Below are 26,909 nucleotides of genomic sequence, written 5' to 3'. Positions count from 1 at the left end.
CGCAACACGGCTTCACCGACCACTATTATCACTGCCAAGATCAAAGAGTAGGCCTGTCTTTGGGCGTTGGCGGGAGCCAGACACATGAGTGCAATTATGTCGCGAGAGTAGTATTTTATTTTGCGGCTTTGCGGCTTTTGTCTAAACCTTCTTCTTAATTAATGAAATTGGCAAGTCTTTTGCCTTGTTTAAAAAAAAAAGTGAAAGGAAAAGTCAACTACCGGCTGTGTGCATGAGGACAGAAGAAGCCCGCGTGTTGGTTAACTATGAGCCACCCCTCCCGGCACGACTCCAGACTCTCCCACAGTTCCACGTCTCCCTCCCCTCCAGGCTTCGCTCACCGAAATGGCGAAACCCTCCCAATCGCGCCTCCTACTCGTCTTCCCCGTCGCCGCCGTCCTCGCCTCTGCCTTCCTCCTCCCGCTCGCCCGCTCCGACGCCTCCGGGCCCACCCCCACCGCCACCGCCTACGACGAGCTCCGCCTCCGTGGCTTCCCGCGCGGCCTGCTCCCAGCCAACGTTCGCGGGTACACGCTCGACGCTGGCTCGGGGGACTTCGCCGTCGACCTCGACTCCAGCTGCCGCATCGTGCTGCCGGCGGGGAGCTACCTCGCCAACTTCAACGACCACCTCACCGGCCACCTCGACGACCGTCGCATCTCCGGCCTCAGCGGCATCCGCGTCAGGGCTTTCTTCCGCTGGTGGTCCATCACCGGGATCCGCGCCGATGGAGACGAGCTCGTCTTCGAGGTGGGTTCCGTCTCCGCCAAGTTCCCTGCCCGCCACTTCAACGCCAGCCTCGAATGCCCCGCCAAGGCCGACTCTTAGTACTATAACAAGGTATTACTAGTGCTGATATATCATGCCTCTTTCTTTCCTATTGCTTGCTTGTACCTTAAAAGAACAGAGCCTCTACGTTGTAATGCTTCCTCGATTTTCAATTCACAGTAGTACACTAGTACTATAGTTGCTTCGATATGTTGGTTTTTTTATATAGCTTACCACATATGCCATGTGGTGGTAGTACTATAGTTGCTTAATAGTACTAGGTTGGAAGGATATGGACATATTAAAGACTAGATGTCGTTGGTGGTAATTTGGATTGGGTTAGTGCCAACTATTTCGAATTTTGACTAGCTTCAGTAACTACAGAGTGGAATTCAACTAAATTACTTGTTTACAATTGCAGTGCGCTATATCTGGACGCCTAACTGCTGCTTTTTTTTGCATTTCACCTTTTCTTATTGCTTGTTTATTATTCCATTTTCCATAACCAACTATAGTCCTTTAATATCAAGATATTTTCCAGACAAACAATATATAATTTTCGGTATTGCGGTCATTAATTAATATCTCAGCTGCTTTCGTTACTAGCATTGGAATCAAGTCAAGGCATGCTTGCTTGTGGCAAAGTAGCTTTGCAACTGAAGAATACAAGCTGTAAAATGCTATGTAACACCTTGGACAGTAGGACAGGTATACAGGGTATAATTCTTGAATAATTTGAGTTAGCTGCCATGGAAGAAGTACAAAAATGTAAATCATATTTTAAATGAAAGGTTGTTAGTTGTGAACCATGATCCTTGCAGTGTAAACTGAAAGGCTACTATTTTACTGCCGCACAACTCAAGAATTATGAGCTCCCACACTTCAGTTCATTTCTCGAGTCAAGCATCAGTTGGTCATCTCATGCTGTTCTATCAAACTGATGTCACTATTATTGAACTGTACTGGTAAATAATCATTCATTTACTGCATGCTCAGGTTCACTAATGCGTTCACGGAACCGAGGGTTTTCCGAGTGATTGTTAAGCTGAAAATGGCCCAGCCAGTCAGTCTTGTGCATTACTTCCCTTTTTGATCTTATTTTGACTCTACTGCATATCAGACTCTGCCCCGCAAAAATTATGCCAATGATCAATTGAAGTAAACTACTATATTCTACAACATGTAGAACCACATGCATCTCATACTGTGAGCTAGAACAATATAACCCTAAGTCTCTTCCAGGAAACTCGAATGAGTAATTAGAGACAGTACAGCGGTTGATGTTTTAAAGGTCCTTTAGTGTGTTTGTTTTACCTTCCGTGATCGCTCTCTAGACTCTGGTAACAAGGATGGCCTGGTTTCAACAGCGAGGTGGTGTTTGGCATGTCGGGTAAACAGAAAACAACCCTAATGGATCACCACATTTATGAGTATGCAACTAATTTTCAACTTAAGTAGTTAAATGTTATATTGCTGGCCAGCATTGTTCTTAAATCAATTGACTGATATTTGCTAGTGGTGAACTGCTAGTTGTGCAATCTAGCAAGCCCAGCTAAGAGAAGGGTGGCAGCGGTAGTGTGGTCATGTTGTCAAGACAGGTTGTGCAGCTAGGGCGTTTAGGACGTTTAATAGAGTTGCTGTATCATGGAGGTATGGAGTAGCCTCTGATGACATTACCGAGCAGCAGAATAAGATAACAATGTTTCTACCCAAGCACCATGGAGAGTCATGTCATAAATAAACTAATATAACTAAGGTTTTGCTTTATGAAATTTACTTCCTGATAAACAACTTTTGTTGCTGCTAGATGGGCATCAAACTCCTCCGCTATTTCCACTCCCCCACCTTCCTCTACCACTACCTGCTTACGTCACTTGAACGGATTTTGGTGAAAGAGAACATGTTACCACTTATATAACAATCACATCCATAACATTTCCTGGTTTGGGGCTGGATGCAAATCAGGTTTGATTTGCAGTGAGCTGGGTATGTATGCGCGTAATACGTTGTATCATTGTATGAATTGCCATCTTTTAGGACATGGTTCTGTTTGAGTTGTTTGATCTCTTTATTTTCATGAGAGTAACTAGATGATTGTTTCTGTATTGTTGTCTTTGTTTACCTGGTTGCAATTTTTGTAGCTCGAAGATTTATTTCTATGGTAAAGTATGAACTTGTTCCTCTTGGGGGGTTCAGGGCAGAGTATAGCACGGACTTGACTGAACACTATGCAGCTTACAATTTTATGTATTAGCCTTTACATGATGTAATATGGTTCTGGTGTAGGCAGGCACCACATAAGAGAAATAATGATGAAGGTGTTTGTCACAAGGCCACGAATGACACATGTAAAATCCAGCAAGCTAATGCTTTTTGTCTCGCACCTAGTCATTGAAGCTTTACACAGTTATTAACAACGTAAGATTTAATCAGGACTCAGGGAGTAGGGAACAAATGACAAATCATGTGTGGGCACCGAAGCAAAGATATTCACTGTTTATTTTCGTACCAAGAAAACATCCCCAGGGATAACATTCCTGGAGTCTGTTGAAACGTGGAAATAGACTGCTGAATTACCCAATCTTTTTTCTTTAGAATTGCCTTGCGCGACGTCAGAGCCGATTCTAAGACCTCAAAAGCATATTTCTTAGCACAAGGTTTGGCCTCACATTGCACACGCACTTAATTGAGACACTGAAGTGTTGCCTCTTGTTTGCAGGAACTCTTGCGTGCCTCATGACACTGGCATACCATCAAGTCGCCTCGACGTTGAGCACTATAAAGGGCAACCTGGTGCATGTAGCACCTTTCCCTACATTTCTGTAAGAGGCTGTTTCCAGGACTTGAACCCATGACCTCATGGTCACAAGGCAGCAGCTTTACCACTGCGCCAAGGCTCCCCTTTGTAATCCCCTACATTAGTGAACCCATGACGTCGAGCACTCTGATTGTTTTTAATCTCTCACTGCCTTTGTAATTACTACTCCCTCTGTAAACTAATGTAAGAGTGTTTAGATAACTAAAGTAGTGATCTAAACGCTCTTATATTAGTTTACGGAGGGAGTACTCTCCGTCCGGAAATACTTGTCATCAAAATGAATAAAAGGAGATGTATCTAGATGAATTTTAGCTCTAGATACATCCCTTTTTATCCATTTTGATGGCCAGTATTTTCGGACGGAGGGAGTATAAGTCTGGATCCCTAAGCCACCACTCCACTTTTGACACCAAGAAAGCGGAATAATGTAAAGGTTCTTCTTTGCTCTTTTGTTGGATGGCTTGTCGTAATAATCCTGGGAACTGGTAATGGTTTTTATTTCAGTTTGTAATCTATACAACTTCTGGTGTGGCGAGTATACCACCTAACTTTTGTCTTTGTTATTTTTAAAGTAGAAATCGAGAGATGTAAATGAATCATGTGTATGTCTTTATTGATGAAGTTGATATTTATACACGGGGAAGAGGCGCTTATGAAAAGGCGTCTGTATGGAGGGATGCGAGCAACCGTCGCAATGGTTGCCAAAAGGCAACTGCCGATGGTTCTTATTAAGCAGGGATTAACCCACTAAGGGCTTGTACAACACCCGGTGCTTAGCAAGGGCGCCAGGATCAGATTCCTGGTTGATTGGGCAGTTATCACTAGAATCCCATATGTGTAGCGTCGACGCAAGACCGTGCGTCGGGCGCTTCCTTGTTTTTCTTCCCACGCGAAGCACCTGGGTAGTTCAATTTAACGCATGTAATTAGTGCCTGCCATTGCAACGTAGGGCGCTTAGGCACTTTTTTAATTCGGCATTTTTTATTCTTTTCACTGTTAGCATCTATGCAAGCGTCTACCATTGTAGATGCCCTAATCGGCACTAGTTAATTAATTCCAACACTTCTTCTAATCACAGCTTGTACTTGTGAGCATCATTATCTTGATGAGACTCCTTGTATATGCTTGCCTTGATAATGTTCATCATCTTCATCTTGAGAAAGATTTCTCTAAAAACCATGTGGGAAAAATATGAGTGGGAATCTTCTTCGTTATTTTGTCTTCTTCGTTGATTCCATGGTGGGAATGAAGCAAGTGCCGAAGATTCACCAGAAAGCTTGGAACTCACTCGTCCAAATTGTTTGGTGGCACACTTGGAAGGAGAGGAACGCTCGCATTTTCGACAACAAGACTTCAACAGTTGATCAGGTGATGTCCCGCATCAAGGACGACATCGAGCAATGGACGGCGGCCGGCAAGACCAAGATCGCAATGCTGATCCACAGACCTAGAGAGCCAGATTAATTATCTAGAGGACCCTTCTGTTAGGTGTTCTGTGGGGATATACTTCCTCTGTAATCCTACTGTTGTAACAGCAACTCTCCTCTTCTACTAATATCAATGAAAAGCTGCTCCGTTAGCGTTTCGTCAAAAATATATATATGAGGAGTATAGTGTGTGATATGTTGCTAAAACTCATGCATACCCAGTGGAAAAAATAAGGAGAAAATGCTATATAACAATTATTGTCTCTTTCAACTCAATATAAGAAAAGCCATAGAATTTAGAGGGCAATAAATATGCCGTATATAATTTCTTAAAAATCCCGGTGGAGAAAACAAAAAGTATGATGTATGGTCTCATGTTGATATTATCTCATTGAAACACCTTTATTAGAACATATATAGTTAACTTATGAAGGAAAAAAAGAATATAATATGATGCATTGGACAGGAACAATTCAGGAACATACTCCCATGATTTTTGCAAATTTTGAAGTCGTCACATACCAATTGCATGAACATATTTTCTTTAAATGTTGAAGTTGATAGAGACTGTGAACAAATCAGCAGTGTGATTTGATTTGCAAGATGAGCAATATAGTCATATTGCTTATTATTATGTACTCCCTCCGTCCCAAAATAAGTGTCTCAACTTTGTACTAACTTTTAGTACAAAGTTGTTCCAAGGTTAAGACACTTATTTTGGGACGGAGAGAGTAACATGTTTGCATCCGGGCAACACAAGCAACATTATCTTAGAGATAATGATTGGTGGATGTAGCCACTAAGGTCTGTTTCAAAGACTTTCATGGGATGGCTATCACACCTAGCAGGAACACAAAGCTCTACAATCTGACATGATAGGGATCTGATCAATGTATCCAGTGATATTTGTGTCCAGATTTATCTAAAACTAAAAGATTAGGACAAGGTGTTTGATGAATTGGAGATATCGAAAGGTATTCTTGAGTCCCAACCAATTATGTGTGGTGGGTCCAACGGCACTACGATATGGAACTTTGTGTCTCAATATTGCATTTGCATCATCTCATGGTGTTAATGGATCTTTCTCTACATCTAGAGATTGAACAACCATGGTAGTTATGGATGGATAAAGTTTGTCCACAGTGAATTTCTCCAATATATTCTGGATATAGACAATATGGTGTACCATAATGCATGAGTGAAGTGTTGGGGAACGTAGTAATTTCAAAAAAAATCCTACGCACACGCAAGATCATGGTGATGCATAGCAACGAGAGGGGAGAGTGTTGTCCACGTACCCTCGTAAACCGAAAGCGGAAGCGTTAGCACAACGCGGTTGATGTAGTCGTACGTCTTCACAGCCCGACCGATCAAGCACCGAAAGCACGGCACCTCCGAGTTCTTGCACACGTTCAGCTCGATGACGTCCCTCAAACTCCGATCCAGTCGAGTGTCGAGGGAGAGTTCTGTCAGCACGACGGCGTGGTGACGATGATGATGTTCTACCGACGCAGGGCTTCGCCTAAGCACCGCTACGATATTATCGAGGTGGAATATGGTGGAGGGGGGCACCGCACACGACTAAGAGATCCAAAGGATCAATTATTGTTTCTAGAGGTGCCCCCCTGCCCCCGTATATAAAGGAGCAAGGGGGGAGGCGGCCGGCCTAGGAGGAGGGCGTGCCAAGGGGGGAGTCCTACTCCCACCGGGAGTAGGACTCCTCCTTTCCTTGTTGGAGTAGAAGAAGGGAAGGGAGAAGGAGAAGGAAGGAAGGGGGCGCCCCCCTCCCTAGTCCAATTCGGACTAGACCATGGGGAGGGGTGCGGCCACCCTTTGGGGCCTTTCTCTCCTTTCCCGTATGGCCCATTAAGGCCCAATACGAATTCCCGTAACTCTCCCGTACTCCGAAAAATACCCGAATCACTCGGAACCTTTCCGATGTCCGTATATAGTCGTCCAATATATCGATCTTCACGTCTCGACCATTTCGGAACTCCTCGTCATGTCCCCGATCTCATCCGGGACTCCGAACTCCTTCAGTACATCAAAACACATAAACTCATAATATAACTGTCATCAAACTTTAAGCGTGCGGACCCTACGGGTTCGAGAACTATGTAGACATGACCGAGACACGTCTCCGGTCAATAACCAATAGAGGAACCTGGATGCTCATATTGGCTCCCACATATTCTACGAAGATCTTTATCGGTCAAACCGCATAACAACATACATTGTTCCCTTTGTCATCGGTATGTTACTTGCCCGAGATTCGATCGTCGGTATCTCAATACCTAGTTCAATCTCGTTACCGGAAAGTCTCTTTACTCGTTATGTAATGCATCATCCCGCAACTAACTCATTAGCTACATTGCTTGCAAGGCTTATAGTGATGTGCATTACCGAGAGGGCCAGAGATACCTCTCCGACAATCGGAGTGACAAATCCTAATCTCGAAATACGCCAACTCAACATGTACCTTCGGAGACACCTGTAGAGCTCCTTTATAATCACCCAGTTACGGTGTGACGTTTGGTAGCACACAAAGTGTTCCTCTGGTAAACGAGAGTTGCATAATCTCATAGTCATAGGAACATGTATAAGTCATGAAGAAAGCAATAGCAACATACTAAACGATCAAGTGCTAAGCTAACGGAATGGGTCAAGTCAATCACATCATTCTCCTAATGATGTGATCCCGTTAATCAAATGACAACTCATGTCTATGGTTAGGAAACTTAACCATCTTTGATTAACGAGCTAGTCAAGTAGAGGCATACTAGTGATACTATGTTTGTCTATGTATTCACACATGTATTATGTTTCCAGTTAATACAATTCTAGCATGAATAATAAACATTTATCATGAAATAAGGAAATAAATAATAACTTTATTATTGCCTCTAGGGCATATTTCCTTCATGAAGGTCCTTGAAGTCTAACCCAAATCCTTCATCTCAAATTCCATCGTTTAGATGATCACGTGATTCGTCATTGCAGGAGTAATCCTTGTGTATGACGCACATATGGGTAATCATTATTGTAGGAGTAATCCTTGCATGTAAGGAACTCACTACGTCGGTTGTACCAAAATGTACCGGCAACAATAAGCTGGTGACTTAGTGATTTTACACAATGTATGGTGTGTTTTGCATTTCGATTCAAAATGAGATTTCATTGGGAACCATCTATGTCTGAATCTAGTGATCCATATGGATATGTGATCATTACATCTATCAACTGCATAGATACATGATTTTATACTGCCAATGATATAAGTTATTGAAATGAGATTTCACATTTGGAGAATAGTTGGGTATCTGCGTGAACCCTTGTGCTACAATAGTTGCTCTATGTTTCACCACCTCGTTGTTCTCATTCTGTTCCAGAAGAAAAATAGTGTAGGTATTGCTTACGTGAATACCTTTCCTTTATTGAGCAAGATTATTTCCATCTAGATTACACCCTTTGCTTGAGTTCAGTACGAGTTTTGTTCACACTTTGCCATGGCCATGGTCTTTGGACTTGAATCATGTGAAATGTTTTTGTAATCAAGTTGAGAAACATATGTCAAGAATTGTAGACTTCCGGTTATACATTTCTCCAGAGTCTATATATGTATATATAATTGATGGAAATATCATTACCCATGGAGACTGTTCACGATTTCCAATGCGGTTGAGTCGGGTATTCTGATGTCCCGGTCGCTGTGAGCACTATGACCTAGGTTGGTGGAGATTTCCCATCCACTGGGTGTATGGGAAATCCTGATGTACTATTGCCATACTTCTCCCCCCTATTGCTTTGAATGGGGAGTTGAGTGGTTTTAGTTGGTACCCCCACTCTTTCCGACGTATTTTTGCGGGATTGTAGGATTGTGTGACACCTTTATAGTCAGTAAATATATCTGGCAGGTTATTTGCAATGTGTTGCAAATCTTCTGAACGCATGGTTCAGATCTTTGAGTACATGGATTTGAGGCAGAAATGTGTTGAGCATTCCACTAATTTCCTAGCATTCTTTATGGTACTTGAACTCACCCCTAATGCTTGGAAATGTGTTGGAAATATGCCCTAGAGGCAATAATAAAGTGGTTATTATTATATTTCCTTGTTCATTGTAATTGTTCATTATCCATGCTATAATTGTATTAATTGGAAACTCAAATACATGTGTGGATGCATAGACAACAACATGTCCCTAGTGAGCCTCTACCGGGCTAGCTCGTTGATCAAAGATGGCTATGGTTTCCTAGTCATAGACACGAGTTGTCATTTGATAACGGGATCACATCATTAGGAAAATGATGTGATGGACAAGACCAAAACTATAAACGTAGCATATGATCGTATCAAGTTTATTGCTATCATTTCTGCATGTCAAGTATCTGTTCCTATGACCATGAGATCATGTAACCCACTGACACCGGAGGAGTACCTTGTGTGTATCAAACGTCGCAACATAACTGGGTGACTATAAAGATGCTCTATAGGTATCTCCGAGGGTGACTGTTGAGTTGGCATGGATCAGTACTGGGATTTGTCACTCCGTATGACGGAGAGGTATCTCGGGGCCCTCTCGGTAATGCACCATCACAAGAAGCTTGCAAGCATGTGACTAATGAGTTTGGTCACGGGATCTTGTATTACAGAACGAGTAAAGAGACTTGTCGGTAACGGGCGAAGATATCAATGATCGAATCTCGGGCAAGTAACATATCGCCGGACAAAGGGAATTGTATACGGGATTAACTGAATCCTTGACACCATGGTTCAACCAATAAATATCTTCATGTAATATGTAGGAATCAATATGGGAATCCACGTCCCGCAATTGGTTATTGACCAGAGAGGAGTCTCGGTCATGTCTAAATGATTCTCGAACCCGTAGGGTCGCACGCTTAACGTTCGGTAGCGGTAGGGTAGTATTGAGATATTAATAGTGGAAAGTCTGAAGGTTGTGCGGAGTCTCGGATGGGATCCGAGACATCACGAGGAGATCCGGAATAGTCTGGAGGTAAAGATTCATATATGGGAAGTTGTTATTAGGGTTCTAAAAAAAGTTCGAGTGTCACTACTGCAGGATGCTGCTAACGCAACACTACGATCAGAGACCCTTTGACGAAACTATGTGCGATGCATTAATCGCAAACGGTGATGTAAAAACTCGTTAAAAAAGATGCAAAATGTTTGCGATGGTGGAGACATCAAACATGGTTCAGATTTTAGTTGCGTATGCGATGTAGGGCATACGATTGATCCATATGAACTGTTTGTGATGAGAAAGAACAACAGAAACGAGCATCCATATCAAGGTGTGTGCAATATACAGCATACAGTTCGCTCAGATGAAACGTTTGCTATTAGGGAGTGCAACAGAAACGGTTAGCCAGATCAAGGTGTGTGTGTGATATACAGCATACGGTTCATTCGGACAAACCGTTTTTGATTAGGGAATACAACAGAAACGGTTCAACTTAATAAGATGTGTGTGATATGCGGCATACAGTTCACATAGATGAACTGTTTGCGGTGAGTCAAAAGAACACAAATGAGTCGTGTAAACAAGATGTGTGTGATACGCGACAAACAGCCCACTCGGATGAACTGTTTGCGATGAGAAATTACAACACAGACGGTTACTACAATTAATTTGTGTGTGATTCTGTGTGTACAAAAAACTTTGAAAAATGCAAACTAGTTGCTTGCGGTGGCTAGGAGTATCGCACACGATGCGTCTGCGAGTACTCGTGTGCGATGATTAGTAAGTTATACATATGTTTCCTTATGTTAACACGTGTGTGAATTTGCAATATGGACAATTAATATGCAAATGCCTTCTGGACATCGGTGCTGATCGCCACATCCAAAATATGGACATCCTCTACTCTACCGCTCTACCGAGCACACGCTTAAACTCAATGAATTGTGTACGATACTAATACTTTCCATGAAAATTTAAGAACTTGTCTAACAACATTTGAGTAACATATATATAATATAGTGCTTACACTATTCGACAAAAGGAGGATCTTCATAACATAGTTTTGACAACCATATGGTCCATATCTACATACTTAACACAATAACAACTATCACATTTTAAGAGGCTAAGGGCCAACAACCATATGGTCCATATCTACATACTTAACATAGTAACAACTAGCACACTTTAATAGGCTGAGGGCCAACAACCACAACTATCCACTGGAAGCAGCTTGATCACGGCGACTCGGCATCTCGTCAATGAAAAGGAAGAACCCTCATGTGCCTTGGTAGAGTATGAGTAGAACAGTGTCTCCAATTTTCCAATATGGATGCATTGCCACGACAAGCGAGAACTTGTTAATTTGAATGGTTCCATTTCTGTGGGAAATGGAGTACCTTACAATCACTTTGGCGTTATTAGCAGGCACAAGTGTAATTCGACCACGCAGGGAAATCAATCTAGGAACAACTACAACGGGCAATTTCTGTTGAAATGTAGAATAAAAACCAATTGTAACATATCGTTGAAGATATATATAGTTTATGAGCATCAACATAAAAATAAGACTTTGTACTAATGTTTTGTGCACACAATTGGTCTTGTTCAATGTGTGCATCTTAGGTATAATTAATCTCATCCAAAATCCAACATTCATACGTTGTGTTATCTCTATCAGATTATCAACAAATTTTATGACATGCTTCAAGTCCTTCTAGTGAAATTTGGTACACTTAGTAACATATAGATCGTTAACTATGCATCCAACATATCCTGCTTAAAAGGTGGAAAGGTATTATTTATTCAGAACATGGCACAAGAATACATAGTGCACATAAATTGGTAAATAGAATTTGTTACTGCCTAGAACGGAGTGCTACCTCTTCAGCACTGCGTTGGATTTCCCCGAAGAGGAGAGGATGATGCAGCAAAGTAGCATAAGTATTTCCCTCAGTTTTTGAGAACCAAGATATCAATCCAGTAGGAGACCACACACAAGTCCCTCGTACCTACACAAAACGATAGCAACTCGCAACCAACGCTTAGGGGTTTTCAATCCCTTCACGGTCACTTACGAGAGTGAGATCTGATAGAGATAATATTTTTGGTATTTTTGATAGATAGATGCAAAGTAAAAATTAAAAGGCAAAGTAAAAACAAAGCAAGTAAATAAAGTAATGGAGATTGACATGATGAGAATAGACCCGGGGGCCATAGGTTTCACTAGTGGCTTATCTCAAGAGCATAAGTATTCTACGGTGGGTGAACAAATTACTGTTGAGCAATTGACAGAATTGAGCATAGTTATGAGTATATCTAGGCAATGATCATGTATATAGGCATCACGTCCAAAACAAGTAGATCAAAACGATTCTGCATCTACTACTATTACTCCACTCGTCGACCGCTATCCAGCATGCTTCTAGAGTATTAAGTAAAAACAGAGTAATGCCTTAAGCAAGATGACATGATGTAGAGGGATAAACTCATGGAATATGATAAAAAACCCATCTTGTTATCCTTGATGGCAACAATACAATACGTGCCTTGCAACCCTTTCTGTCACTGGGTAAGGACACCACAAGATTGAACCCAAAGCTAAGCACTTCTCCCATTGCAAGAACTACCAATCTAGTTGGCCAAACCAAAAAGGATAATTCGAAGAGACTTGCAAAGATAACTCAATCATACATAAAAGAATTTAGAGAAGAATCAAATATTTTCCATAGATAATACTGGATCATAAACCCACAATTCATCAGTCTCAACAAACACACCGCAAAAAGAAGATTACATCGACTAGATCTCCACGAGAGAGGGGGAGAACATTGTATTGAGATCCAAAAAGAGAGAAGAAGCCATCCAGCTACTAGCTATGGACCCGAAGGTCTAAAGTAAACTACTCACACTTCATCGGAGGGGCTATGGTGATGATGTAGAAGCCCTTCGTGGTGGATGCCCCCTCTGGCGGAGCTCCAGAACAGGCCCCAAGATGGGATCTCGTGGATACAGAAGGTTGCGGCGGTGGAATTAGGTTTTTGGCTCCTGTTCTGATCGTACGGGGATACGTAGGTATATATAGGAGGAAGGAGTACGTTGGTGGAGCGTCAGGGGGCCCACGAGGTAGGGGGGTGCGTCCAGGGGGGCACCCTCCATCCTCGTGACCGCCTCTGGCACTGCTTGGAGTAGGGTCCAAGTCTCCTGGATCATGTTCGGTTGGAAAGTCACGTTCCCGAAGGTTTCATTCCGTTTGGACTCCGTTTGATATTCCGTTTCTTCGAAACACTAAAATAGGCAAAAAACAGCAATTCTGGGCTGGGCCTCCGGTTAATAGGTTAGTCCCAAAAGTAATATAAAAGTGGAAAATAAAGCCCAGTATTGTCCAAAACAGTAGATAAAGTAGCATGGAGCAATCAAAAATTATAGATACGTTGGAGACGTATCAGGCATCCCCAAGCTTAATTCCTGCTCGTCCTCGAGTAGGTAAATGATAAATAAGAATTTTTGATGCGGAGTGATACTTTGGCATAATTTCAATATAAATCTTCTTACTTGTGATATGAATATTCAGATCCGAAAGATTCAAGACAAAAGTTCATATTGACACAAAAATGATAATACTTCAAGCATACTAATCAAAGCAATCACGTCTTCTCAAAATAATATGGCAAAAGAAAGTTCATCCCTACAAAATCATATAGTTAGGCTATGCTTCATTTTCGTCACACAAAGATGTTCCCAACTTCTATACCCCCGATGACAAGCCAATCAATTGTTTCATACTCAAATAATCTCAAACTTTTTCAACCTTTACGCAATACATGAGCGCGAGCCATGGATATAGCACTATGGGTGGAATAGAATATGATGATGGGGATTGTGTGGAGAAGACAAAAAAGGAGAAAGTCTCACATTGACGAGGCTAATCAACGGGCTATGGAGATGCCCATCAATTGATGTCAACATGAGAAGTAGGGATTGCCATGCAACGCATGCACTAGAGCTATGAATGCTCAACAAAAGAAAACTAGTGGGTGTGCATCCAACTCGCTTGCTCACGAAGACCTAGGGCATTTTGAGAAAGCCCATCATTGGAATATACAAGCCAAGTTCTATAATGAAAAATTCCCACTAGTATAAAAAGACAACTTATGAGACTCACTATCATGAAGATCTTGGTGCTACTTTGAAGCACAATATCTGAGACTCACTATATGAAGGACAAGGTGCTACTTTGAAGCACAAGTGTGGTAAAAGGATAGTAGCATTGTCCCTTCTCTCTTTTTCTCTCATTTTTTTTCTTTGGCCTTCTTTTTTTTCTTTTTGGCCTTTCTCTTTTTTTTATTTTTTTTATTTTCCGTTCGGAGTCTCATCCCGACTTATGAGGGAATCATAGTCTCCATCATCCTTTCCTCACTTGGGACAATGCTCTAATAATGATGATCATCACACTTCTATTTTTCTTACAACTCAACAATTACAACTCGAAACTTAGAACAAAATATGGCTCTATATGAATACCTCCGGTGATGTACCGGGATGGTGCAATGAATCAAGAGTGACATGTATGGAAAATAATGCATGGTGGCTTTGCCACAAATACAATGTCAACTACATGATCATGCAATGGCAATATGACAAAAGTAATGTATGTCATAATAATGATGATGGAAGTTGCATGGCAACTCGGAATGGCTATGGAAATGCCATGATAGGTAGGTATGGTGGCTGTTTTGAGGAAGATATAAGGAGGTTTATGTGTGATAGAGCGTATCGTATCACGGGGTTTGGATGCACCGACGAAGTTTGCACCAACTCTCAAGGTGAGAAAGGGCAATGCACGGTACCGAAGAGGCTAGCAAAGGTGGAAAGGTGAGAGTGCGTATAATCCATGGACTCAACATTAGTCAAAATAACTCATATACTTATTGCAAAAATTTAGAAGCCATCAAAAATTCAAGTACTACGCGCATGCTCCTAGGGGGATAGATTGGTAGGAAAAGGCCATCGCTCGTCCCCGACCGCCACTCATAAGGATGCACAAGCCAGGTACACTTCATGTTTCAAATTTGTTACACAACTTTAACCATACGTGCATGCTACAGGACTTGCAAACTTCAACACAAGTATTTCTCAAATTCACAATTATCAACTAGCACGACTTTGATATTATCACCTCCATATCTCAAAACAATTATCAAGCATCAAACTTATCTTAGTATTCAATTCACTCAAAAGAAAGTTTCACATATCTTGAACACTAAGTATTTTAACATTAAGCAAATTACCATGCTATTAACGATTCTCAAAATAATCTAAGTGAAGCATGAGAGATCAATAGTTTCTTTAAAACAAATCCACCACCATGCTCTAAAAGATATAAGTGAAGCACTAGAGCAAAAATTATTACGCTCAAAAGATATAAGTGAAGCACTAAGAGCAAAACTATCAAGCTCAAAAGATATAAGTGAAGCACATAGAGTATTCTAACAAATTCCAAATCATGTATGGCTCTCTCAAAAAGGTGTGTACAGCAAGGATGATTATGGTAGACTAACAAGCAAAGACACAAATAATACAAGACGCTCCAAGCAAAACACATATCATGTTGGTGAATAAAAATATAGCTCCAAGTAAATTACCGATGGAAGTGGACGAAAGAGGGGATGCCTTTCGGGGCATCCCCAAGCTTTCACTTTTTGGTGTCCTTGGATTATCTTGGGGGTGCCATGGGCATCCCCAAGCTTAGGCTCTTGCCACTCCTTGTTCCATAATCCATCAAAATAATTCACCCAAAACTTGAAAACTTCACAACACAAAACTCAACAGAAATCTCGTGAGCTCGGTTAGAGAAAGAAAACAAAGGAATACTTCAAGGTACTGTAATGAACTCATTCTTTATTTATATTGGTGTTAAATCTACTGTATTCCAACTTCTCTATGGTTTATAAACTATTTTATTATCCATAGATTCATCAAAATAAGCAAACAACACGTGTAAAACAGAATCTGTCAAAAACAGAACAGTCTGTCGCAATCTGTAACTAACGCAAACTTCTGGAACTCTAAAAATTCTACCAAAATAGGAGGTCCTGGAAAATTTGTTTACTGATCAGCAGCAAAACGAATCAACGCAAAATCACGTTTCTGTGATTTATCATAACTAAATTCGTGCGCGCAAAGTTTCTGTTTTTCAGCAGAATCAAATCAACTATCATCGTAGGTTATCCTATAGGTTCTACTTGGCACAAACACTAATTAAAACATAAAACCACATCCAAACAGAGGCTAGATAGATTATTTATTCCTAAACAGAAGCAAAAACAAAAAACACAAAATAAAATTGGGTTGCCTCCCAACAAGCGCTATCGTTTAATGCCCCTAGCTAGGCATAAAAGCAAGGATAGATCTAGGTATTGCCATGTTTGGTAGGCAATTCATAAGTGGCTCTCATGATAGATTCATATGGTAATTTTATTTTCTTTCTAGGGAAGTGTTCCATACCCTTCTTTAAGGGAAATTGGAATCGAATATTCCCTTCCTTCATATCAATAATTGCACCAATTGTTTTAAGGAAAGGTCTACCAAGAATAATAGGACATGAAGGATTGCAATCTATATCAAGAACGATAAAATCTACGGGCACATGATTCCTATTTGAAACAATAAGAACATCATTAATTCTTCCCATAGGCTTTTTAATAGTGGAATCCGCAAGATGCAAGTTTAGAGAGCAATCATCAAAATCACGAAATCTAGTAAATCACATAAAGTTTTGGGAATAGTAGAGACACTAGCACCCAAATCACACAAAGCATGAAACTCAAAATCTTCAATTTTAATTTTAATTGTAGGTTCCCACTCATCATAGAGTTTTCTAGGGATAGAAACTTTCAACTCAAGTTTTTCTTCATAAGATTGCATCAAAGCATCAACAATGTGTTCGGTAAAGGCCTTATTTTGACTATAAGCATGAGGAGAATCTAGCACGGATTGCAACAAGGAAATACAACCAATTAAAGAGCAATTTTCATAATGAAATTCCTTGAGATCCAAAATAGTGGGTTTAGCAACATCACGGTTTTTATTTATTTCAATTCCACTATCATCAAATTCATCATCAAGATCTAGAAACTCTGAATTCTTAGAACGCCTTCTAGGTAAAGGAAGATAATCTTCAGATTCATCAAGATTCATATTGCAAAACAAAGATTTAATGGGGGACACATCAATAACTTTTAGATCTTCATCTTAATTTTCATAGGAATTTGGTTTAGCGGCCATCTTATTGACTAAGGTAGCTTGCATATCTGAAATTTCAGTGGTCATCTTTTCAAGACGAGCAATTTGGGCCCTTATACCATCAAATTCCTTAGACATATCATCAAGTTCTTTATTCGTATAACTCATAAAACTTTTTTGTTCCTTAAGCTCGTTTCTGAAGAAATTATTGTGCTCAAATTGCAAAACCATTAACTTTCTAACATTGCTTTCGATCTCCTCTAGCCTTTTAAGGTGAAGGTCACCAAATCTAGGTAGAGACATCGCAACAAATAAGCAAACTAAACACACCAGCAAACAGAAAGGCAACGGGAAAAAGGCAAACGGGAAAGAGAGGAGGAGATTGGGAAAGAGAGGGAAAATAAAACGGCAAGGGTGAAGTGGGGGAGAGGAAAACGAGAGGCAAATGGCAAATAATGTAATGCGAGAGATAGGGATTGCGATGGATACCTGGTTTTGTTGACTTGCTTGCGTGAGCCTCCCCGACAACGGCGCCAGAAATTCTTCTTGCTACCTCTTGAGCACTGCGTTGGATTTCCCGAAGATGAGAGGATGATGCAGCAAAGTACCGTAAGTATTTCCCTCAGTTTTTGAGAACCAAGGTATCAATCCAGTAGGAGACCACGCACAAGTCCCTCGTACCTACACAAAATGATAGCAACTCGCAACCAACGCTTAGGGGTTGTCAATCCCTTCACGGTGACTTACGAGAGTGAGATCTGATAGAGATAATATTTTTTGTATTTTTGATAAATAGATGCAAAGTAAAAAGTAAAAGGCAAAGTAAAAATAAAGCAAGTAAATAAAGTAATGGAGATTGATATGATGAGAATAGACCCGGGGCCATAGGTTTCACTAGTGGCTTCTCTCAAGAGCATAATTATTCTACGGTGGATGAACAAATTACTGTTGAGCAATTGACAGAATTGAGCATAGTTATGAGTATATCTAGGCAATGATCATGTATATAGGCATCACGTCCAAAACAAGTAGATCGAAACGATTCTGCATCTACTACTATTACTCCACTCATCGACCGCTATCCAGCATGCATCTAGAGTATTAAGTAAAAACAGAGTAACGCCTTAAGCAAGATGACATGATGTAGAGGGATAAATTCATGCAATATGATAAAAACCCCATCTTGTTATCCTCAATGGCAACAATACTATACGTGCCTTGCAACCCTTTCTGTCACTGGGTAAGGACACCACAAGATTGAACCCAAAGCTAAGCACTTCTCCCATTGCAAGAACTACCAATCTAGTTGGCCAAACCAAAAAGGATAATTCGAAGAGACTTGCAAAGATAACTCAATCATACATAAAAGAATTCAGAGAAGAATCAAATATTTTCCATAGATAATACTGGATCATAAACCCACAATTCATCGGTCTCGACAAACACACCGCAAAAAGAAGATTACATCGAATAGATCTCCACGAGAGAGGGGGAGAACATTGTATTGAGATCCAAAAAGAGAGAAGAATCCATCTAGCTACTAGCTATGGACCCGAAGGTCTGAAGTAAACTACTCACACTTCATCGGAGGGGCTATGGTGATGATGTAGAAGCCCTCCGTGGTGGATGCCCCCTCCGGCGGAGCTCCGGAACAGGCCCCAAGATGGGATCTCGTGGATACAGAAGGTTGCGGTGGTGGAATTAGGTTTTTGGCTCCTGTTCTGATCGTACGGGGATACGTAGGTATATATAGGAGGAAGGAGTACGTTGGTGGAGCATCAGGGGGCCCATGAGGTAGGGGGCACGCCCAGGGGGGCGCCCTCCACCCTCGTGACCGCCTCGGGCACTGCTTGGAGTAGGGTCCCAGTCTCTTGGATCACGTTCGGTTAGAAAGTCACATTCCCGAAGTTTTCATTCCGTTTGGACTCCGTTTGATATTCCGTTTCTTCGAAACACTGAAATAGGCAAAAACTGCAATTCTGGGCTGGGCCTCCGGTTAATAGGTTAGTTCCAAAAGTAATATAAAAGTGGAAAATAAAGCCCAATATAGTCCAAAACAGTAGATAAAGTAGCATGGAACAATCAAAAATTATAGATACGTTGGAGACGTATCACGGAGTCAGAAAATGAAATCACAATTGGTTGCTTAGTGATCAGTTAGTCAGAACAAATACCCTGATTTTGCTAAGTAATATGCCAACATGGAGAAAGTTGAAAGGACACTAACCTCGATCAGACTTTGATCGGCTGATGACGTCGAGGAAGTAAACATCCATGTTGATTAGACCAGGCTGTGATGCACGCACTAGAATTTTATTGCCAGCTTTCAGTTCATAACACTTAGACATTTTTCTCCAAAGGTCCGCATCAAATAGGAGTGACCATATTTATCAAGTTTCACGTTAACTGTTATTGTAAATCCATGTCACGTTGTCAATATGACATCCATGGAGTCATCGACAAAGTAAAGCAAGGGATTTTCTTCTACTCCTATTCTTGCAAGGCAAGGGATGTACTGCTTGAAATGACAATTAAGAATATATAATTAAAAAATAGATAATTTAACAAAGATTTGATGCAAATATGAGAGTAACTGAATGAACAATACATCATAAATTTGCCTAATATAGGGAAAAAACCGGCTTCGATATCTAGGTTGCACGTGGCACCGTACCTTTTATCCAAATGTAGCAATAGACGGTATATGTTCACAAATTTAGGCCATGCCAACTGTGGTAGGGTGAGATTGAACATACCGAGTGCTCCCTGAAGTCATCTGGAATGGTGATATAGAACTTCGTTTCCGACTGGCCGCGACCACACTTGCTCTATTTGTGCTCGCACTGTGGACATATGAATGAAAACCCTCAAATCAGCTAGAAGAAAAATGAATCCACGGCAATTTACGCCGGTTGATTAATAGTGACGGACGAACTGCGAAAACACCAACCCCATAGAATTGATTACCTTCTCCATGAGAAAAATCCTTGGCCCAATCCCGCAGAAAACCCCAATCGACCAGAGTCTAGAATGTTAGTGCAAGTCGGTGCGGATAGGCGGTGGCAAGCGGTAGGGGTGAAATCCCATGCTGCTTGGAGCGCGACCTCCACCCGCTGACGACAGCCGTCGAGCTTAGGTGGCTGCCGTGATAGAAGTTGATGAGGTGCAGAGTTGCGAAGGATTCCGCAGAGAGTGGGTGGGGACGAAGTGGGCGAGGGATTTCTTTTTTCCTTTTGCATTGTGGGTTAACAGACACGGTTCGCAGAGACGACGGAGATGAATCGTGTGCGATAGTAAATCACCAAGATTGAAGGGGAATCCAAATTCCTCTGTCCTTTGTCTATGAGTTTTTTTTCTATGATGAACATAAACCCTGCAAATCACTGTGTTCAAACTTGGGCACTTTTCCGGGTTCATTTACCATATTTAGGGGATTATGTGCATTTTCTAGGCATTAATGCACATAATTCAAATTCAAACAATCGGTGCATGAAAAAGGTGCACAAGAACGGCCTGGAAAACCATGTTCATGCTATTTAGTAAATTCTCATGTCTTTTACAAGGAATGGGCAGAGATTTCACGGAAATGTGTGGCAATAGTCAACCACAAACACATCATTTATTGGTTTTTCAACTGTAGAAAAATGAAATACATGCTTGAAAAACATGACGGCCAGCATGGTGCCATGGTATGGCCTCACCATGCCCTGGTAAAAATTTGAGAAGGTTTGGCTTATGTCGACGTGCACGCCCTTCATAAATCGAACCATCACCGAGGAGGTTTCATGGTTTCGAGGGGGAATTCACCAAGATTGAAGGGGCCGGGAATCCAAATTTCCTTCCTAGTTTGTCATTCCGTTTTTCCTACAATCAATATACCCCCTCCAATGCAACGTGTTCAAATTTGGCATTTTTTCGGGCTCATTTACCATATTTAGGGGATTATGTGTATTTTCTAGGCATTAATCCACATAATTCAAACTCGAACAATCGGTGCATGAAAATGTGCACAAGAATGGTCTGGAAAACAATGCTCGTGGTATTTAGTAAATTCTTATGCATTTTACAAGGAATGGGCATAGATTTCAAGGGAATGTGTGGCAATAGTCAACCACAAACGCGTCGTTTACTGGGTTCTCAACTATAGAAAAATGAAATACGTGCTTGAAAAACATGACGCCTGGCATGGTGCCATGGTATGGCCTCACCTGCCCTGATAAAAAGTTGAGAAGGTTTGGTTTATATCGTCATGCATGCCCTTCATAAATCGAACCATCACCGAGGAAGTTTCATGATTTCGAGGGGGAAATCACCAAGATTGAAAGGGAATCCAAATTTCTGTCCTAGTTTGTCATTCAGTTTTTTTCCAACGATCAACATACCCCTCCAATGCAACGTGTTCAAATTTGGCATTTCCCGGGCTCATTTACCATATTTAGGGGATTATGTGCATTTTCTAGGCATTAATGCACATAATTCAAATTTGAACAATCGGTGCATGAAAAGATGCACAAGAATAGTCTGGAAAACCATGCTCGTCCTATTTAGTAAATTCTTATACCTTTTGCAAGGAATGGGCAGATATTTCAAGGAAATATGTGGCAATAGTCAACCACAAACACGTCATTTACTGGGTTAACAACTATAGAAAAATGAAATACATGCTTGGAAAACATGATGCCTGGCGTGGTGCCATGGTATGGCCTCACCGTTACCTGGTAAAAATTTGAGAATGTTTGCCTTATGTCGTCATGCATGCCTTCGTCATGCATGCCTTTCATAAGTCAAACCATCACCGAAGAAGTTTCATGGTTTCGAGGGGGGAATTACCAAGATTGAATGGGAATCCAAATTTCCTCTGTCCTTTGTCCATGAGTTTTTTCTAGGATGAACATACACCCTGCAAATCACCGTGTTCAAATTTGGCACTTTCCGGGTTCATTTACCATATTTAGGGGATCATGTGCATTTTCTAGGCATTTATGCACATAATTCAAGTTCAAACAATCGGTGCATGAAAGGGTGCACAAGAACGGCCTGGAAAACCATGCTCGTGCCATTTAGTAAATTATCATGCCTTTTACAAGAATGAGTAGATATTTCTATGAAATGTGTGGCAATAGTCAACCACAAACATTTATTTATTGGGTTTTCAACTATAGAAAAATGAAATAAATGTTTGAAAGACATCACGCCTAGTATGGTGCCATGGTATGGCCTCACCATGCCCTGGTAAAAATTTGAGAAGGTTTGACTTCTGTCGTCATGCACGCCCTTCATAACTCGAACCATCACCGAGGAAGTTCCATGCTTCCGAGAGGGAAATCACCAAGATTAAAGGGGAATCCAAATTTTCTTCGTTCTTTGCCTTTGAGTTTTTTTCTACGATGAACATACACCCTGCAAATCACCATTTTCAAATTTGGCATTTTTCTAGGCTCATTGTAACACCCCGATAATCAAGCTACAGTAACCTCACCATAAGGTGCCATGTCACCATGTTGATTAACCCAATTTGTCACTTGATGAAAATCAGAGTCAAATTCAAAATTCAAATAACAAGTCAAATTCTTATTTCTTGGAACTATCAAATAAAAATGTTCGGTGGGTTGCAAATATTCACTAAGTATTTAACATGTGGCAAACAACATTAATATTTTTTATTTGCCCCTAGAAATGTTTTAATGGATCAGCGGAATTAAATAAACACGTTTAGATTCAAATATAAATTGGAGTTGCTTCAATTGACTCCAAACTTTTTGTGCAACACCACAATAATGTGCATGATTTATGTGCCAAGTTTCATTTGTAACAAAATTCATTTGGTGGTCCTTGTAAAAAATAAACAAATAATTAAACAAACAAAAGGAGGGACCTAAACTACTGGGAACTTCGGCCCATTAAGCAAAACAGTGCAACCCAAGTCCACGTGGAGGTCTTCCCCTACCCATGTTCACATAACATGGGCGTGACAGCCATCCGGAGTGCCCTGGCCATGGCTATCGGCGTGGCAGCCATCCGCCACCCCCTGGGTGCCTAAAAGGTGACCCCCCTCGACCCCTTCCCGAAACCCTAACTCCCATACTCTCCCTCCCTCCTTTTTCTCGATCTGAAGATCACCCCAAGCTCAAAGTTGACACGCGCTCGTCGATCCCGTGACCGTCGTGTCTCCCGAGCCACGTAGAGACGTCTAAAAGCTCCGCCACACTCGTCTTCGTCGGATGCATCCACCGTTTTGAGCCGGGGCCCTCTGCATCGTCGCCGCCGTCTTCTTCCTCACGACGAACCGAACCACCGCCGCCACTGCCTCGTCGTCGCCCTGCTGCTCCGACGCCTCCCGCCCCTCCTCGAGCTCGCCCCACGCTCACTGTGAGCCTCCTCCATCGACCCCCTGTTTTCCCTCTTGTTAGCCACCGTAGTTCGCTGCGCCCGAGCCTCAGGCCACGCCCCGTGCCCGAACACGCTTGCCTCACGCCGGCCTCGCCCGCTCCCCGCTCGCTGCAGCACCGCGACCGCCCCGCGCTCGCCTCGCTCATTGCCGCCGAACCCGCCTGCTGCGCCTCGCTACCGGCCACAGCCGCGCGCGCCCCGGCACGCCTGCACTACGCCCCTGCGAGCCCCGTCGTGGTACGACCGCACTCGCTGCATGCCTCTGTTCTTTCCCCTGCGCACGCCCCTGCCACTTCTGTCGTCGCCCACTTCTGCTCAGCTACTGCGTCGCTGCTTGCGTTGCCGCGCCTCGCTCACATCACCATGCTCCGACTGCGTAGCCGCCGCACCCACCTCCGTCAGCTCGCTCCCGCGCTCAACAGCGCCGCCCATTTGTCGTTGTTCTGCTGTTGCTCTTGCTACTACCCTCGCCGCCGCCGCCGACTGCTACCGCTCGCCTGCCGCACTGCCCGCCGCTAGGCCGATCCCTGGTGTAGCTTCGCCCGACGCCGGTGCCACTGCAGGCTGCCGGCACACCCCCCGCTCTGTGTGTGCGCATCCGAACCACCCCTCCCCTGCCGGTCAAACTGGCTAATGGGACTGCCCATTACCCACCTAATTAGGGCGCTAATCCCCCTAACCCCCACTAACACTTGGGCCCCACACAGCTAATTATATAAATAACCCCATCTGTTTAGTTACTGTGCATGACATGTGAGTCCCCTGATAGTTAAACTATTTTAAATAAAATCTGTTAAGTAGTAGTCAATGACAGGTGGCCCCCTGGCCAGTTTGGCGAGTCAACCCACTGTCAGCCAAACAAGCACATCTCTGGGTACACTTTCTGTGTACCCATAGCAACTAAGGTTAATATATTTCGAATTAAAATTAAATCCAGAAAAATTAGAAAATCATTTAAAACTTTAAAAATTAATATAAAATAATATGTAACTCGGATGAAAAATACTTTATCTATATCTATACTACTATATAGTATACGAGTAACTTGTAATATGGACCGTTGGATAGTCTCAATCGAATGGCTAACATTTGTTTGCTCGGGTACTGCTGCAGTATATACCGTTGGATAAAAAGATCCTACGGCTGTCATTCCAAGGATTAGCGGTGGTGCAGCCTACTCCTGCATGCGCACATGGCATGGGCTGGTTCTGAGGATGTGACATATGGGGCCCATCTTGCATCTTTTGAGTGAACTCGAGAGGATTCCTTCCATACAAAAAACTGGCAGCTACTCTGCCCGATCCTATGCACAACCTGCAAAGGCAAGAAAAGGCCAGGTCGGTGGAAACCTTCAAAAAAAAATCAACCTCAAAATGCTTCAAGTCTCCACGATTTGGCTGGATAATAAAAAACACACACGTATTTGTGTTGATGTGTTCGCCACAAAAAAAAAGTCGTGCTGGTCCATCTGCCAATATAAATTTCATTTCTTATTTTTTAGATTATGTACTTCTCGAAAGTAAATATAAGTTTACTTTTCTTCTATTACATTGCTTATCAATCTACCCCTAATAATAGAGCAAATAGTGATTCTGATCGCCCGTCCAAATAATCGCCCTCAAATTAGCTATAAATTACCTGCTATACCACCCATAAGTTAAGAAAACAATTCGGTTTTCATTTCCAAAGGCACCGCTATGCTAAGTGGTTTTATATATATGATACTCTATCTATAACACAAACACATTACCAGTAAATGGTGGCTAGAGCTTGTTGCTTCTACCTTGAAGACCAGGGTTTGAATCGGTAATACCAATTTTTTGCCTCCTTTTTTCTTAGGCACCTCCTCCACCCCCCTACGCCTTCATGGGCCAGTATACGGGGTGTGATGCCCCTGTTTTTTTTTGTTTCATTTTGTTTTTTTCTTTTCTCACTTATGTTTTAGTTTTTTATTCTAAAATTAATTTGAGAATTCCAAATTATATAAAAAAATCAGTTATAAATAAAATGTTAGAGAAATTATAAAATGTGAGTGAATTCAAAAAATCATCGGAAAACCATAAAATTTTCGCTGTTTCAAAAAATGGCGGTGATTTTACGAAACTGTTTGCAAATTATAAAAAATCACAATCTGGAAAAACATGTCGGGAAGTAAAATCACGTTCATGATTTTGGAAAAATGATTGTGTATTCAAAACATATTCGTGAATCTGGAAAAAAAATTCCATGAAATTCTAGAAAATATTTTAAAAAATCAAATGTTTTTGTGAAATTCAAAATTTATCCCCCAATTAAAAAAGTCATCAATTCAAAAATGATAGCTGAGTCAAAAAATATTCATGAACTCAAAAACTATTCATGCATTTCAATAAATGTTTGTCTAAACAAAACAAATGTTTGTGATTTTTTAACAATGTTCTAATTTAAAAAAGATGTTTGCCGAGTCGAAAAACTGTTCGTCGATTTAGAAGTATTTTATGTCTAGGATTTGATAAGTTTTTGGAAAGTCTTTATATGTCTAGGCATTGGGAGTAGTTCGTGGTAGATGAGATTTTTTTAAAAGATTTAAATATCCCCTTGCGCGAGACAATGGCAAGTGTGTCGTGCAGTGGCAAGCTCATTGCCTAGGAATTTACCATGTCGAATGCATTGCGATCACGTGGACATTGTGTCCATCATCAACGAGAGTGAGAAGAAAGATATGTGGCAACATGGTGGGCCACCGTGTTAAAATAGAGTCATACTTATTGAGTCATACTTATTTGGCTAGCATGTATTTTTTGTCTCTCGTTGCAACGCACGGGCATGTTTGCTGGTACATGAAAGTTGCTTAGAACGATGAGACGAATCTGAATACGTAGTCCGTTTGTCAGCCACATGTCCCTAGCATAGCGAACCCGCAACCGCCCCCCTCCGTTTCATCTGTCAGAAAATACCAAACTTTGGGAAAACATTCCCGGATGTTTCCCGCTTCCCCGGTACGCCTAGTATCGCGTTAGGTCACCCATAGCACCGCGTATTGCCATGTTATGCTTTGTGATGATTTGATTGCTCTACTATTTTTGTTCCCCCTCTGTTACTTCTTTCCGGTAGACCTCTAAACCGCTCCCGATACCCTTGTGATCGACTACATGGACGACGACCCTCCTTCTTGCCAGAGCAGCCAGGCAAGCCCCCCCCCCCTTGATCACCCGATATCGCCTACTCCTTCTCTCTACTGCTTGCATTAGATTAATATAGCATGTTGCTGCTTTCGATTAATCCTATTCTGCTACATA

The 26,909-nt window shown here is 41.7% G+C and overlaps 1 protein-coding gene across 1 annotated transcript; it reads left to right on the top strand.

Annotated features, from left to right (window-relative positions):
- Nucleotides 1–283: 283 nt before the first annotated feature.
- Nucleotides 284–4,218, top strand: LOC119276203. The gene is made up of 2 exons (XM_037557214.1): nucleotides 284–840; nucleotides 3,488–4,218. The coding sequence occupies exon 1, from the start codon at nucleotides 346–348 to the stop codon at nucleotides 826–828; it is 483 nt and encodes a 160-aa protein (XP_037413111.1). The 5' UTR covers nucleotides 284–345; the 3' UTR covers nucleotides 829–840; nucleotides 3,488–4,218.
- The last annotated feature ends 22,691 nt before the right edge of the window (nucleotides 4,219–26,909 follow it).

Source organism: Triticum dicoccoides, chromosome 3B (assembly GCF_002162155.2).
Source record: "Triticum dicoccoides isolate Atlit2015 ecotype Zavitan chromosome 3B, WEW_v2.0, whole genome shotgun sequence".
NCBI classification, from domain to species: Eukaryota; Viridiplantae; Streptophyta; class Magnoliopsida; order Poales; family Poaceae; genus Triticum; species Triticum dicoccoides.
This window is presented reverse-complemented; position numbering and strand designations above follow the sequence as displayed.

Coding starts and splice junctions, on each gene's coding strand:
- LOC119276203 (XM_037557214.1), top strand. CDS start 346: ATGGCGAAACCCTCCCAATCGCGCCTCCTACTCGTCTTCCCCGTCGCC.